At 44.2% G+C, this 14,273-nt stretch overlaps 1 protein-coding gene across 2 annotated transcripts; it reads right to left on the bottom strand.

The window, feature by feature from the left end:
* Positions 1-211: 211 nt before the first annotated feature.
* On the bottom strand, positions 212-14,271 carry KARS1 (lysyl-tRNA synthetase 1). Of its 2 annotated transcripts, none has more exons than XM_063313272.1 (14): positions 14,174-14,271; positions 13,851-13,983; positions 13,444-13,609; positions 12,971-13,064; positions 11,774-11,960; positions 11,550-11,675; positions 10,235-10,354; positions 6,785-6,947; positions 6,495-6,668; positions 6,135-6,220; positions 5,364-5,449; positions 4,874-5,000; positions 741-884; positions 212-407 (listed from the first exon to the last, which is right to left on the bottom strand). In XM_063313272.1, the coding sequence occupies exons 1-14, from the start codon at positions 14,242-14,244 to the stop codon at positions 324-326; spliced, it is 1,761 nt and encodes a 586-aa protein (XP_063169342.1). In that variant the 5' UTR covers positions 14,245-14,271; the 3' UTR covers positions 212-323. The 2 variants fall into 2 exon arrangements, with proteins under 2 accessions (XP_063169342.1, XP_063169341.1); XM_063313271.1 differs by lacking the exon at positions 14,174-14,271 and adding an exon at positions 14,065-14,083.
* Between the last annotated feature and the right edge of the window lie 2 nt (positions 14,272-14,273).

Raw genomic sequence — 14,273 nt, 5'->3', positions numbered from 1 at the left:
ATGTGCTGTGACTGAATTCAAATTGTTGCTCAAGAATGAACTCGGTTTCCAGTTCCTAAAACCCTCCCAATCTGGCTGCAAAGACAACACAAAGCCCATCACTGGGGGATTTAAATCTCAAGAGCCACATCAGAATCTGATGGATGAAGAAACGGCCCAGTCCACAGACAGCAAAGAGCTAGTGACCACAATGAGGCTTGTACTATCAAAACAAAATTACAGACTTCATTTATTCATGACCGGGGAAAAAACAGTGGCCCTGGCCTGCTGAAGTCTAGAAATGACTTCCCCTGTCCTCCTTGCTTCTTCTGCAGGCTGATGTGTCACACTGAAGTCCCCTCAACAGAACCTGACAATGGATCCTTCTTCTTGTCTTCAGGCTTCATGGCTGGAAACAGCAGCACTTCCTGCAAGAAAAGTGGCATTTCTGATCACTCTCCAAGGAAAGATCTCATCAGAAATCTCCAGAGCCACCTAAGCATTATTTCCACCTAACTTCTAAGAAACATTATGCTTTCCATTAAAATAACGTTACCTTCACATTCACAAGCATGTTTTCAGCTAATTAATTCTCACAAGTTCATGCATTATAGCACAAGGACTGATTCCCCTCCCTTTTGTGTGAATGCAGTAGGAAATCTAAAACTGCTGCCTCAGAATGTTGGAAGCAGCCCATACACCACAGAGACAGGCCCTGAATAGGTAGAAAACACTCATCTATGTAACTCCATGTAACTTACCTTAATATTGTTTGAATCAGTCAGGAACATTGTAAGACGGTCAATGCCCATGCCCCAGCCAGCTGTGGGGGGAAGCCCATATTCCAGAGCCATGCAGAAGTTCTCATCAATGAACATTGCTTCATCATCACCAGCAGCTTTTGCCTGGATTGGAAATGAAGAGGAAGGCAAGGATTATCCATAGGGCCACTCAGGGCAACTGGCGCATGGGGGGAAGGGGTTAGGGTTAGGGTTCACTTATTGGCTTGGTCTGCAGCAAGGAGGTAATCTGGTAAGGCCTTATAAAGGGGTTACCAAGCCTCCATTTCAAAAGAAGCCTCTCTGGCAAGCTGGACCAATCTCATGGTCAATTTACTACAAAGAACTGGAGCAGCTATTTAGCTAAGAATGCAAAGCCCTGCACCCATAGCTGCCCTCTTTCTTTGCATTCTGTGCATGGGCAGTTATTTTTCATTCTCACTAGCTTCACAAGACAACTTCTACCACTGCATTAGTATAGGAGAATACCCGCAGATTTCAGCTATTACTACCAAAAGTACAATAGGCAGGATTTCTGAAAGGTACTTCCTAGGAACAGAGGGAGCACTAAATACACACCACCACACTTTCAGAGTCAGACCAGAGCCCACATAGCCAAATAAGGTTATCTCTGAAGTACAACAGCTCAGAGAGAAACTTTTCTCATTTCTGCTTCCAAAAATCCTTTAATTGGATTCTGACTGAAGACATTTAGATAAAAAGCACATATCACTCCCCAAAGTAGTCTCTCCCCAATTGTCTCTACCTGTCCTGCCTGATCCGGCAGGAGGGCTATGCTCTGGGTAACCATGGCACCTGCCCTTTGGAACATCATCCCCCCAAGATTAGATTGGCCCCGTCCCTGTTGGCCTTTCATAACCCTTGAAAAACTTGGTTTTGTGTCTGAGCCTGGGGCCCTGGGTGTTGGACAGAACTCATATCCTGGCTGTGGGAATAATGCCCAGCTATGGGTTTTATTTTTATTTTTTATATTGTGTATTTTATTTATTTTATTGTAAGCTGCCTAGAGTCACATAAAAGTGAGATGGGTGGCTATATAAGTCAAATAAATAAACAAGCTCTCCCCAGATTTCTCTCCTCCTAACTGATATGACAAATATTCAAACCAGGAAAGGGTTATCTGCCAAAGACAGGTCAGCAGCAAAGGTCAGGCAGGGAGAACACATAGTCAGATTAGTGCTCTATTTTTCAAGAGAGCTGACTCTAATTAGCTAAGAGAAAAAGTAGGAAGGATTCCTCCTGAAGGGGAAAAAAGTTCAGGAGGTTTAGGAAATTCTAAAAAATGAGATAATTAAGGCTCAAACACAATACCAAAGAGAAATAAAAATAAGAGACAGCTGATAAAACCAGAATGATTGCATGAAAAGCTCTCTGATAAACTGAGAAACAAAAAAGGACTAATTAAAAAAAAGACAAATATATAATAAAAAATGAATATTAGAAAATAGTCCAAATCTGTAAGGGTGGGACCAGGAAGGCTAAGCTCAGAATGAGCTGAGGTTTACAAAGAACACCAAAAATAATAACAACAACAAAAGGTTCTTTGGTGGAACAAAGGGACAGTCAAGGAAATGGTCAGTACTAGACAGAAGGATCTCGGTGTTCCAGTAGACCACAGATTAAGTATGAACATGCAGTGCAACATGCAGCTGCCAAAAGAGCCAATGGGATCTTGAGCTGCACCAAGAAAAGTGTAAGGTCATGGGAAGTGATAGTTCCACTCCACGCCACACTGGTCAGAGCACACCTGGGATACTTTACCACATTTTGATCAGTGCAATACGAGGAGGACACTGAGAAACTGAAAAGAATGCAGAGAAGAGTGACAAAGATGGTGACAATGGTTAAAGGAACTGGGTATATTTAGCCTGAAGAACAGAAGGCTAAGTGGAGACATGACAGCAGTTCTGCAACACCTGAAGGGCTGCCACACGGAAGAGGATGTGAATTTATTCTCCACGGTGCCCAAGGCAAAGACAGGAATCAAGGGATGGAACCTTCAGAGATCCAAGCTCAAAATAAAAAGGAGTTACCTGATCTCGAGAACTGCTAAGCAATGTAAGAATCCGTCTCCTGGAGTCACAGGTGCTCTACCATTGGGCATCTTCAAGCCAAGGGGTTGAACTGGAAGAACTCCCAAGATCCCTCCCAACCCTGTGAACCTGTGAAAATGGCTGGGGTGTGTATGAGAGGGCAGCAATGGACAGCAGGTGAGAGACACTGCAGCCAAGAATCAGCAAACTAAGAGAAGAGGGCAGGAAGGGGGCTTGCAACTTATGCACAGCCAGTACACAAAAAGCCTCTCATTCACTTCCCCCACAGTATTTTTTGATGATGTCCAGCTCTACAACCTGGCCCTGGGTTAAAGAGGTGCTGCAGAATGGATCCTAACTCAGTGCCTGGGAGTGGTCAGGGTCTGGATGGGGAGAACAGACTCAGACGGAGCCTGAGCAAGACAGAGTGACTGTGGAGTTGAAGCCTTTCTGAATCTGGAGATGGTCCATCTTTCTCTCTGGATGGCATTATCAAATTTAGAGCTGATTCACAACCTGGGGTTCTGCCTGGATTTGCAGCTCCTTCTAACAGCAAGTGGAACCCATGACCAGGAGAGCCTTTGCACAATTACCCTCAGTGTGCCAGTTGCATCCTTTCCTAGATCAGGAAGCACTGTGCACGTTCACTCATGTTCTTCTCACCTCAGAGATGGACTACTTAAGCCTCACTCTACATAAGGTTGTCCTTGAAGACCATCCAGAAGTTAAACTGATGCAGTGTGCAGCTGCCAAGGTAGCTATGGGTGTGCCTAAATCCATCTATGTACTCTGGGAGCTACACTGGTTGCCAGTCAGCATCTGGGTGCAGTTTAAGGTTCTGAAATCTCACATGACTTAGGGCCTAGAAATCTTCAAGTCCACCTACTCCAAAATGTTTGCCCAGTGAGCTGAAGGAGAGAAGGCTGTTCAAGGTCTCTATGCCAAGAAGTTTCATCTGTAGGGATCTCTAATCACGTCCATTGGTGCCCCCTCCCCATTTCGTTAGAATAGTTTGCCCTCACGTATCTGAACTGCCTCCTCCCCGTTGGATTTTTGTAGGGCTGTAAAACTTTAGGTAAGCTGATAGGAGGTGCATTTATTATAGCACTGTTTTTCTCTGTTTTCTTGCAAGCAGCTCAAAGCCAGTTTGGAAGGGAGATGCACAGAAGTTTTAGAAATATATAAATAAAATTCCCAGTCAAGAAACCATCTCTACTAGATGTAGGGCTGCCCCAGCCACAGGTCAGTTTCACAATCCAGTAAATTCCATGCCCATGCCAGGGATCTGGGTACTATTTAAGGAAAATCAAACCCTTAGCATTTTCTTGCCCTGTGCGATGAACCCAGTTCTGTACTCCCCTAAATCCAATCTAACCACAAGTCATAAGAATATGAATATGGTTTAAGTAAACAGAATCAGCCTCTGGCTCAGAGACAAAGTCACAATTGGCTTTTCGCGCACAATACTTCACGTTTGAAGTAATTCCACCCCCACAGCACTCAAGCAGCAAAGCCTGTAATTCTGCTGCGCCGCCTCCATCCGCCCCCCTCGTCCGTCTGTCCGTCCTCCTCCTCCAGATGGTACAAGCATTCCATCCTTGAGCAGTCCATCTTCTCTTATCACACAATGGTTAGCTGAGGAATGCGAGCCATTTCACATGCACACGCTTTCCTTCAGCACCTTCCACCCCCCCATCGCTGCGCTGCCAGAAAACTGCATGGCAGGGAGGAAGCTCTGAATTCAAACACGGTGCAGGGCTTCTGACCTGACATTCCACCTCCTTGAAAACATACAACAGACGACCCAAAGAACTCCCTAGAATTTTGCAAAAGCCCCAAGTCAGCAAAAGCAAAACAAGCATGTTCAGATAGAAAGCAAAGTAACAGAGTTAGTTTAGTAACAGACCGTGGCATTACTATTGCAGAAATGACATATGGCTTTTGGAGACAACCTGCACCCAAAGCCCCCCATCCCCTATTTGGTGGTCTGTTCCCTAGCTGTCAGGCTTAGAAGCAAAAGAGGGCAAGGCAGGTCCAGCCCAGGCCCACACCCTCGCTCACCTTAGCTTGATCTTCAAAAAGCTGTCGTTGCCAAAAGGGATCATTCAGTTCTGTGTAAGCATTGCAGATTTCCTTGTTCATCACAAAAAGCTCAAACCGTTCAGTCAATCCTGGCCGAAAACGGTGCCTGTGTAAACACCACAGGAGAAGACTGAAGGCCACAGAGAGAAAAGCAATTATTCTGCAACCAGGTGATATCAGATCAGTTGGTCTGCATCATTCGCTCTATCTCTTGAGATGGGACAAGAGATTTGAACATTTGCTTACATCTTTAGCCCTAGAATCAGCTTGGTTGGTTGGTTGTTTTCCACATCCTGTCAAACTTATGACAGGCTAGAAATATCCCATAACACAAAACATTTCTACCTTCTGCATTTATACCCAAGGCTTCCAACCATGTCAAAATAAAGTATATACAGTGTGTGTGTGTGCATGCATACATATCCATACTTACATAATGTACCCACACCAGGGCACATTTTTTGCTTACCATTTGGCTAGAGGACTCATGATCTGTGGGTGATCACAAATAAATGTGGGATTGATACAGGTGACTTCTAAACATTCTCCAACCAGCTGGAAAATGAGGGGTAGAAGAAGGCAAAACAGCTTCAGATAACTGCTTGAGAATAATTCCCCATTGTCAAAAACTGTATAACATGGTCAAGTTCTACAGGTGCTTTTCAGGTTCTTTCACATAGCTGTCCGACAGCAGAACCTCCGGACTACAGTTTTACAACTTCTTCCAGGGCCACCCACACACTGGGGCCATTCTTTTTCCTAGACTACTGTGATATGCAGTACGTTATTATCCTTTTGGGTTTGCCATTTACCTTGGATGTTTTATTGTTACTGCACCATAAGTATTTTGGTCCTGTCCTTACTGCAGATGGTACAATAACAATTGCCATAGATGTTTGTTTTAATTGTGAATCAGTCATTACTGCAAACATTTTAATTTTCTTTGTGTTGGTTGGATCTTTGTAAGCCATAATGAGATTATATGACTCAATAGTTTATAAATATTAAATAAATAAATAAGCAAGCCAGACATGAGGACCCATTCCTCTGTAATTTTCAAATTATCATAGATCCCAGGATAAACCTCCTTTGACCATTTCTCAGAGGCCCTTAAGAGACAATAACATTCTGAATCAGCATTACAGAGATCTGCTGCAAGAGAGTTTGGGAAGCCCAATTCAGTGGGATCCCATCTGAGAGTCCTATCAAGTAAGAATCAGGAGAAAGAGCCTCCTCTTACCTTATCTAGGAGCCTGGCTGTTGTCCGAGGGTGTGGGCATTCAACTCCTCGCTCTTCGCAGACAGCATCAAAAAATGAACGAGCCTCTGCATGCATAATGTGAAATAAGGCATGACACCACTGCACTTGAATCCCTCCACTAGCATGGGCTGGAATTACTCATGCTCCCCCATCCCTAGAAATAGTGGGAATAGAGCAAAAGGCACAACAGTGCCTGGTGTCCAGTGTCAAATGAAATCAAATCTAAACCAAACGATTGATCTGTCTTGGAAGAAAACTTAGAATGAAGGCCCACACCTCCTATCCATATTAAGGATCTCTTTGGACTAAAGTCGGAGATAAAATGTCTTCCGCTCTCACCTTCTGTCTCAAACTGATTTGCCGCAGGCAGTTTCACTCCTAGTGCTTTCTCCAATTCATCCACCATACTGATTTTCCGGAATGGGGGTGTGAAATCTATTTCATAAGCCTGGCCTTCTGGGCCTTCAGGGTGGTAAGTAACCTTGTAGCCACCACTGATGTGCTTCACCATTCCTACAGGAGAAGACAATTGCTTTAACCTAGCTACTTTATCTTTTCCAAATAGTCACGCGGACCTTTGAATGACCTCCTGAGCGCTTTTAAAGTTAAGGAAAACGTGGGTCACCAACCTGAAATCATTTGTTCTGTGATCTCCATCAGATCATGGTAATCTGCATAAGCCATGTAAAATTCACAAGTAGTGAATTCTGGGTTGTGGGTTAAATCAATTCCTTCATTCCGGAACTGACGCCCAATTTCATAGACCCGGTCCATTCCACCAACCACCAGCATCTAAAATATACCAGTTAAATGAGCTATTTCAAAATAAGAAGACACATTCACAGGGTCACCAAATTGCTTTCAGGAACAAACACTGCTCAGTTTGAGAACACCCTTTTCCCATTTCAGGCATCTGAAAGAATCTGCTCCCCATCCCTGAATTTCAGACACCAGCCAGAATCACTGATTTTGTCCCACAGAAATCAACAGTAGTGAACCAACCTCTATCTATGTGAGGCTGAGGGAAAACAGAAACTGAAAATTTTAAAAAGGCAGAGAAAAATACTGGGTCTAATTAAGAGATGTATTTTACATGACACTTGAATTCTGCCATACATACTGTAAACTCACAAATAGTGTAACATTTGTTCCAACCAGAGTTTGATTTGCTATGGATGTTTTGGCTGCTAGATACAAGCATCTGAGTTTTTCAGCAGATAGTTTTTGCCCTAATCATTTTGGATATGCTTTGACTCCCCTTCTTCTATGAGCCACCTGGAGAACAGGTAAATTGGGATAAGCCCAGAGTCGCTTATATAGTGAAATGGGCGATGTATAAATTTGATTGAATAAATAAATAAATAACCTGGAAATATTGAGTTCACAGGATAAACGCTTTTGTGAAATGGAGGCCATTTTCCCTCTAGGTCATATGTCACACAATAAGACGCAGAACAAGCACGGCCTAGAACTACTTAAAAGACTCCCCTTCTTTATTTCATTTCTGTTATCCTTTTTTTTTATTATTATTACAAGCTCTAGGCATATGATTCAGCCTTCAATTTTATCCTCACAACCTGCAAGGTAGGTTGGATTATGAAAGAACATACAGTTCAAAATAATCCTGTGATTTTCCAGATTGAAAGTTAAATTCAACCCAGACTTCCCCATTTCTAAATCAATCCCCAAACCACTAGATCCCACTATGTCTTTTCCTATCTTGTTATTAACCTGGCTTTGCCTAATCTAATTCTAAATCTAACCGCCCAGAGTCCCTCTGGTGGGAGGAGATGGGCAGCAACAAATTTGATTGATTGATTGATTGATTGATTGATAAATAAATCCTTCCCAGCTTCTGGAGATACAAGCAATCTCTGCTGCACATAAGTTTTGCCAAGGCCCCGTATACGGAACCAGTGTCCAAAGCATACAGAAACACACATTTATTTATTTTCATTCATTCATTCATTCATTCATTCATTCATTCATTCATTCTTCAAACTTCTATTACCGCCCATCTCCCCCAAGAAGGGAGACTCTGGGCGGTTTACAATAAAACCAAGATTAAAATCATAAAATATAAATTACAATAAATACACCAATAAATAAAAATAAAATAAATACCAAACCCAAGGAGCAACGTTCTTATTCGGTGGGAAAGATCTATGGTACCAATCGAAGCAAATATTTGTAGCTCAGGGTTGAACTGTGGAGTCCTTGGTGCTCTCTGAGCCTTGTTGTTTTCTTGCAGATGTTTCATTGCCAGACTAGGCAACATCTTCAGTGCAAAGAGGGAGTGGGTCTTGCTTTCAGTTTATATACTGTGGCTTGCCCTGCTTGTGTTGGTGGGGGTGTTGTTCTCTCCTTGGGAGTTCCTTGATTGGGCTGTTGTTTGCTGCTTGGTTGATTGCCTGAGTTGATAGTTCCTTGATTTGGGTGTATTGTGCTGTTTGATGGTTCATCTGGTGTTAATCCTAGTGTTGATTTTTGCATATCTGGGTGTTGATTGCTGGCAAGGGAGTGTACTGGTCTTTTGGCTTTTGTATTATCTCTTTTGAATGGTATGTAAATGTTGTTTACCTCTATGCGTCTGTTGACAGCTGCTTGGTCTGAGTGCCAGGCTTCCAGGAATTCTCTGGCGTTTTTGGATTTGGCTTGGTTTAGGATGCTCACAGTTTCCCAGTTGAAACTATGGTTGTCTGCCCATGTGTTTTGAGATGAAGGAGTTCTCATCGTGTCTTCTGACTGCTAGTTGGTGTTCTGACTGCCAGTTGGTGTTCTGACTGCTAGTTGGTGTTCTGACTGCCAGTTGGTGTTCTGACTGCCAGTTGGTGTTCTGACTGCTAGTTGGTGTTCTGACTGGTGGTGAACACCAATTAGCAGTCGGAAGACACGATGAGAACTCCATCTCACAACACATGAGCAGATTCAACCATAGTTTCAACTGGGAAACTGTGAGCATCCTAAACCAAGCCAAATCCAAAAACGCCAGAGAATTCCTGGAAGCCTGGCACTCAGACCAAGCAGCTGTCAACAGACGCATAGAGGTAAACAACATTTACATACCATACAAAAGAGACAATACAAAAGCCAAAAGACCAGCACACTCCCTTGCCAGCATTCAACACCCAGATATGCAAAAATCAACACTAGGATTAACACCAGATGAACCATCAAACAGCATAATACACCCAAATCAAGGAACTATCAACTCAGGCAATCAACCAAGCAGCAAACAGCAGCCCAATCAAGGAACTCCCAAGGAGAGAACAACACCCCCACCAACACAAGCAGGGCAAGCCACAGTATATAAACTGAAAGCAAGGCCCACTCCCTCTTTGCACTGAAGATGTTGCCTAGTCTGGCAATGAAATGTCTGCAAGAAAACAACAAGGCTCAGAGAGCACCAAGGACTCCAAAGATCTATGGTGCTAGCCGCCCCCAAGACGAGCTATTACCTCTCCCACCCCGAGCAAGGCGGCAGAACCAGGTTTTCAAGTTCTTCCGGAAGGCCGGGAGTGCAGGGGCCTACCTTGCCTCCAGGGGCAGAATATTCTACAGGGCGGGTGCCACTGCAGAGAAAGCATGCCTCCTGGACCCTGCCAGGTGGAATTCCCTAACCGGCGGGATTCGCAGCATGCCCTCTCTGCGTGTCCAGGTTGGACGAGTCAATGTTAAGGGGATGAGACAGTCCCTCAGGTAACCTGGCCCCATGCCATGTAGGGCTTTAAAGGTGATAACCAACACCTTGAATTGGACCCGGAAGCAAACTGGCACCCAGTACAGCTCACACAGTAAAGGTGTTATTTGTGCTGATCTCGGGGTAACAAGAATAACCCACACAGCTGCATTCTGGAGCTGAAGCTTCCAAATACTCTTCAAGGGTAGCCCCATATAGAGCACATTGCAGTAGTCTATATGGGAGATGACCAGGGCATGAGTGACTGTTTGGAGGGCTTCTCGCTCCAGGAGTGGGCGTAACATATCTTCTTTATTAAGAGCACTATGAAACAAAGGGCCTGCCACAAAAACTTGCATGGGCATATCTGAGCCACTGCCTGCCTGGTTTAACTATTCACCTTGTGGTAGAGCTCTGGTGCTATTCTTAGGTACAAGTTCATGTCCAGCTCATTGTGGTGGGTGATGAAAGGTTTGGCCACTGCCCCGCCAGGTATGATATTCATCATAGGTGTCTCAATCTGGTTGAGGAACAAAGAACAGGCAGAAAACACTGTCCCTCTGTGTATAAAGAATCTTAAGAGAAATTGATTTTGAAGACAAACAAGACAGCAAAAGCAAATGGGAAAACATTCCCAATCCAACCTACTAAAGAATTCAAATTCCAGGTAATCAGATAAGCAGTGACAAAAAGTCTGCAATGAGAACATAATCTAAAAGATAAAAAGTTTATTAATGAAGAAAGTGAGACGAGGCACTGACGTAGCAGTGTATGTTGATGTACCGTGAACAAAATTGTAAAATTAGCTCCAAATGATTAATTGTACCTTACTAAAAAGATCTGACTCTATGTAACATGCCTGAAAACACGCTTTGAGGCTTTCTCTCTGCTTAAAGAACTGTGTAAAATTAGAATTAAATGAAAATTGAGTGTGTATTTTTGGCCACTGCTATTTTGCCATTCAGAATTTTCAGAGCTGTATTCCTGCATCAGTCCCATTTACAAAATTACTGGCTAGCCCTGAACTTTCAGTTATGCTAGATTTCCTACATACATCACCTTAGCATTTTAGATAGTGATCTGTCTCTCAGCCCAATGGGGTGTTAAAGGAAGGCACTAGGGTATTTTTACCGGATCCTTTGTCTCTTCTTCCGTGTACTCAAGAGCCAGATGGAATCACTGAGGGAAGTTATTCAGAGACGTTCACACCAGTGTCCTCTGTCAGGGAGGCTGTATGCTGTCTCTCTTGTATATTCATATTTGCACACAGACTAACAATTTCCCACTGCTGGGCTGATGTTTGTAGGCAGGAATTTAGCCCCAACACCAACCATCCCTCCTTTTCGCTGCTTCTCTAAACTACTGCCCTGCAACTACCATTGCTTCCTCCTCTATTCTAAAAAGCCTTTTTCCTGGACACACAGCAAACACAGAATGAATATATTCTGAACTAAGCAATGGTACGGAAGCATGGCGATCATCCTCAACGAGCTGTGCTAAAGGACATGAAAGATCACTTACCCAACCACAATCTCTTCTATAACAACCCTGCCTGGCCTCTTGTAAATATATTTTTATTTTGACAATTTATCTGTATTCATTGTCTTTTCTGTACAATTTAAGTTTGCCAACTCAAGGAAAGTGCTATAAAAGGATTGCTCTGAGACATCTGCAAGCAATTACAGCATTTTTAACATATAAAAACAAACACTCACCTCCAGAAAGCCCAATTCATCTAGGAAGTTTCGAAGGTATGTTATAATTTTTGCTCGAATTATGAATTTTTGCCTCACAAAATCATTAAGAATTAAATCCAGGTATCTCTGCCTAAATCTGGTTTCCTAAAAATAAATTAAAATGGAGAGAATAAAATACAGCAAGGAGACACTCTTGGAGGCTATCAAGCGAGTTGCCAAGAAAGCAGCAGCATGTACGATACCTTGTCTTTGAGCCCAAAATGAAGATGGGGGAGCATGTGCAGGCATGGTGAGAGCAGAACAATTTCATAAGGAATAATACTCAATTCCCCTTTCTTGGTCTTGCCAGGATTCCCCTGGACCCCAATGATATCTCCACGGCGAAGCTTGTTGTTAATGCGCATGTATTCTTCTTCAGATTTGTAGTTTCTAAAAGAGTTTAATAACATTTCTAGGTAAATCTTCCCAACTCTATAAATGAAGTATTCACAATCCACTCTATTCTGTACCTCAAGAAAGAAAAATCTAAAAATTATTTATTTTTTTCCCAAATTTATTCTCCACTAGTGAAAAAAATATTTACACACCAAGCCTAAGAAAGAAACTGAACTCATTTCAATCTCAGGCTTAGTTACAAGATGTGAATCTTGTTCTATAAACTTACCTGCATACTGCTAGCTTAACAAGGCACTATACACTGATAGCCATGCCATAAAAACTTGTTTAGACACATGTTGGATCAGGCCAAGTGATCATCTAGTCCAGCATTCTATATCACACAGCAGTCAATCAGATGGATTTGTGAAACGCACAATTTTGGACAGCAGGGCAATATCCCTCTTCTATTACTGCTACCCAATAATTGACATTTAAGATATACTGCCTAAGATTCCAAAGGTAGCAAACAGCCATTAAGATAAGTAACCAGTAGTCATATAGACAACATGCTTGAGAAATCTTAGCATTAACAAGTGTCTCCCTGTGTAGTCTTTAGGGTTGGTCTTTGTCTCCCCTGTGCCAGAAGTATATTGAATTCCACTGCTTAGTTTAGCTGATAAAACACACTGGGATGTTCAATAACATACAGCTATATAATATATTCTGACCATTAAAAAAGTGGAACTCAGCAAAATATTCAAAACGTTTAGAGCTCAAAACAGGCCATCCAACCTTACTAAAGCGTTTTGAGCTTAGCTTTTAATACAGGGTTGGTTGAACTTACAACACAAGTCCCTGGCAAGATTTTCAGAAGTGGTTTGCTACTTCTTCCTAGGGCCGAGAAAGAGTAAATGGCCCAAGATCACCCAGCTGTATTTGTGCCTAAGTTTCTAGCCTGGTGCTTTAACCACTACAACAAACTGGCTCTCATCCTCAAAAACATACAACAAAGCAAAACTAAAATATATTATCAGAAAAAAAACTAAGTAATTAACACTTACCTGGAGTTTGCCATCACCTGTAATTTAACTCCCTCCCCACGAAGATCATAAAAAATCAACTTCCCTCCAGAGGCACGTTTTGCATGGATCCGACCTCAACCGAAAACAGAACCAAAAAGACTTTTCATGATCACAAAAAAGCACATCATTATAAACAATGAGCAAGCCCAAAGCAACAAAAACAGCAATCCGAACCCTACATTCTTCACCAAAGGCCAATCTGGCACAGCAAACTACAAAAGAATAACATATCCTGATGGCCTATCTCACTTCTCTTCTTCAATTCCCCTAATAAAAAGGACATGACATCTCTTCCATTTCCAAGAGAAACCACACTAACAGATTTTCTTTTTGTTAGTGCTTTGAAGCAGAATGCTATCCCAAATCTACCGGGGGGGGGGGGGGGGGGAGAATAAAAACCATGATCTGCATTGAAAACTGCTTTCTTCCCAGTATCCCAGGGGAGCCTTTACCTGCCACTCTCACTGTGACATTAGTTAGGTGATCGCCTGCCTGCAGGAAACTATACTTCTCGATGAAGTCTGTCAGGGACAGATCCACGTGAAACTTATGCGGGTAGGGATCCTCAGACGTGCCCTTCAGGTGCTGGATGGCCTGACTACGGATCTTGTAGTATTGCTGCCAAGACAACGAGGGAAGGCTTCTGAAGAACAAGAAAAGACGGCCGTCTCGCCAGCGGAAGCTCGCCTCCTCCCGCCCCCGAGGAACGCCGGCCTTGCTTCCAGCCGCCAGAGATCAGCCCGTGGGCCGATGCCGCGCGCGGTGGCCAAGGCGAGCCGACCGCACTAGAGGCACAGCTGCCCATGTTCCCGTCGGGGCGACGGAGGCGAGGCCGCAGGCGCCCCCTCCCCGCGCTCACGTTGGGGTCAAGGTCCTCCTCGTCAGCGCCCGCGGCGTCGGCCCGGCGCGACGAGGCCTTCTCGCTCTGCTCCTGCTGCTTCGCCTCCTTCTCGGCCGCCTTCTTCTCGGCCTTCAGGCGCCGCTTCAGCTCGCTGAGAGAAAAGCGGGAGGGGGTGTTAGCGGCGCCGCTCGGTCGCCGCCCCGCCGTCCCCCTCCGCCGTTCATCCACCCACCTCGGCTGTCTGCGGCCGCCGCTCAGGAGCCGCCGAGCCCAAGCCGGGCGGCCCCCCGACAGCAGCCGCGCCAGGGCCAGCATGGCTATCGCGGCGGGGCGGCACTCACTTCTTGCTAAGAGGAGGCTCGGCCTCGCTCGGCGCGGGAACGCTCGCCGCCGCCGCCGCCGCCGCCGCCATCTTTGCCGGAAGCGCATGAAGGACTTCCG

The sequence above is a fragment of the Candoia aspera genome, chromosome 11, assembly GCF_035149785.1.
Source record: "Candoia aspera isolate rCanAsp1 chromosome 11, rCanAsp1.hap2, whole genome shotgun sequence".
Classification (NCBI taxonomy): domain Eukaryota; kingdom Metazoa; phylum Chordata; class Lepidosauria; order Squamata; family Boidae; genus Candoia; species Candoia aspera.
The sequence above is the reverse complement of the archived record's forward strand: the minus strand, read 5'-3'. Positions and strand labels throughout refer to the sequence as shown.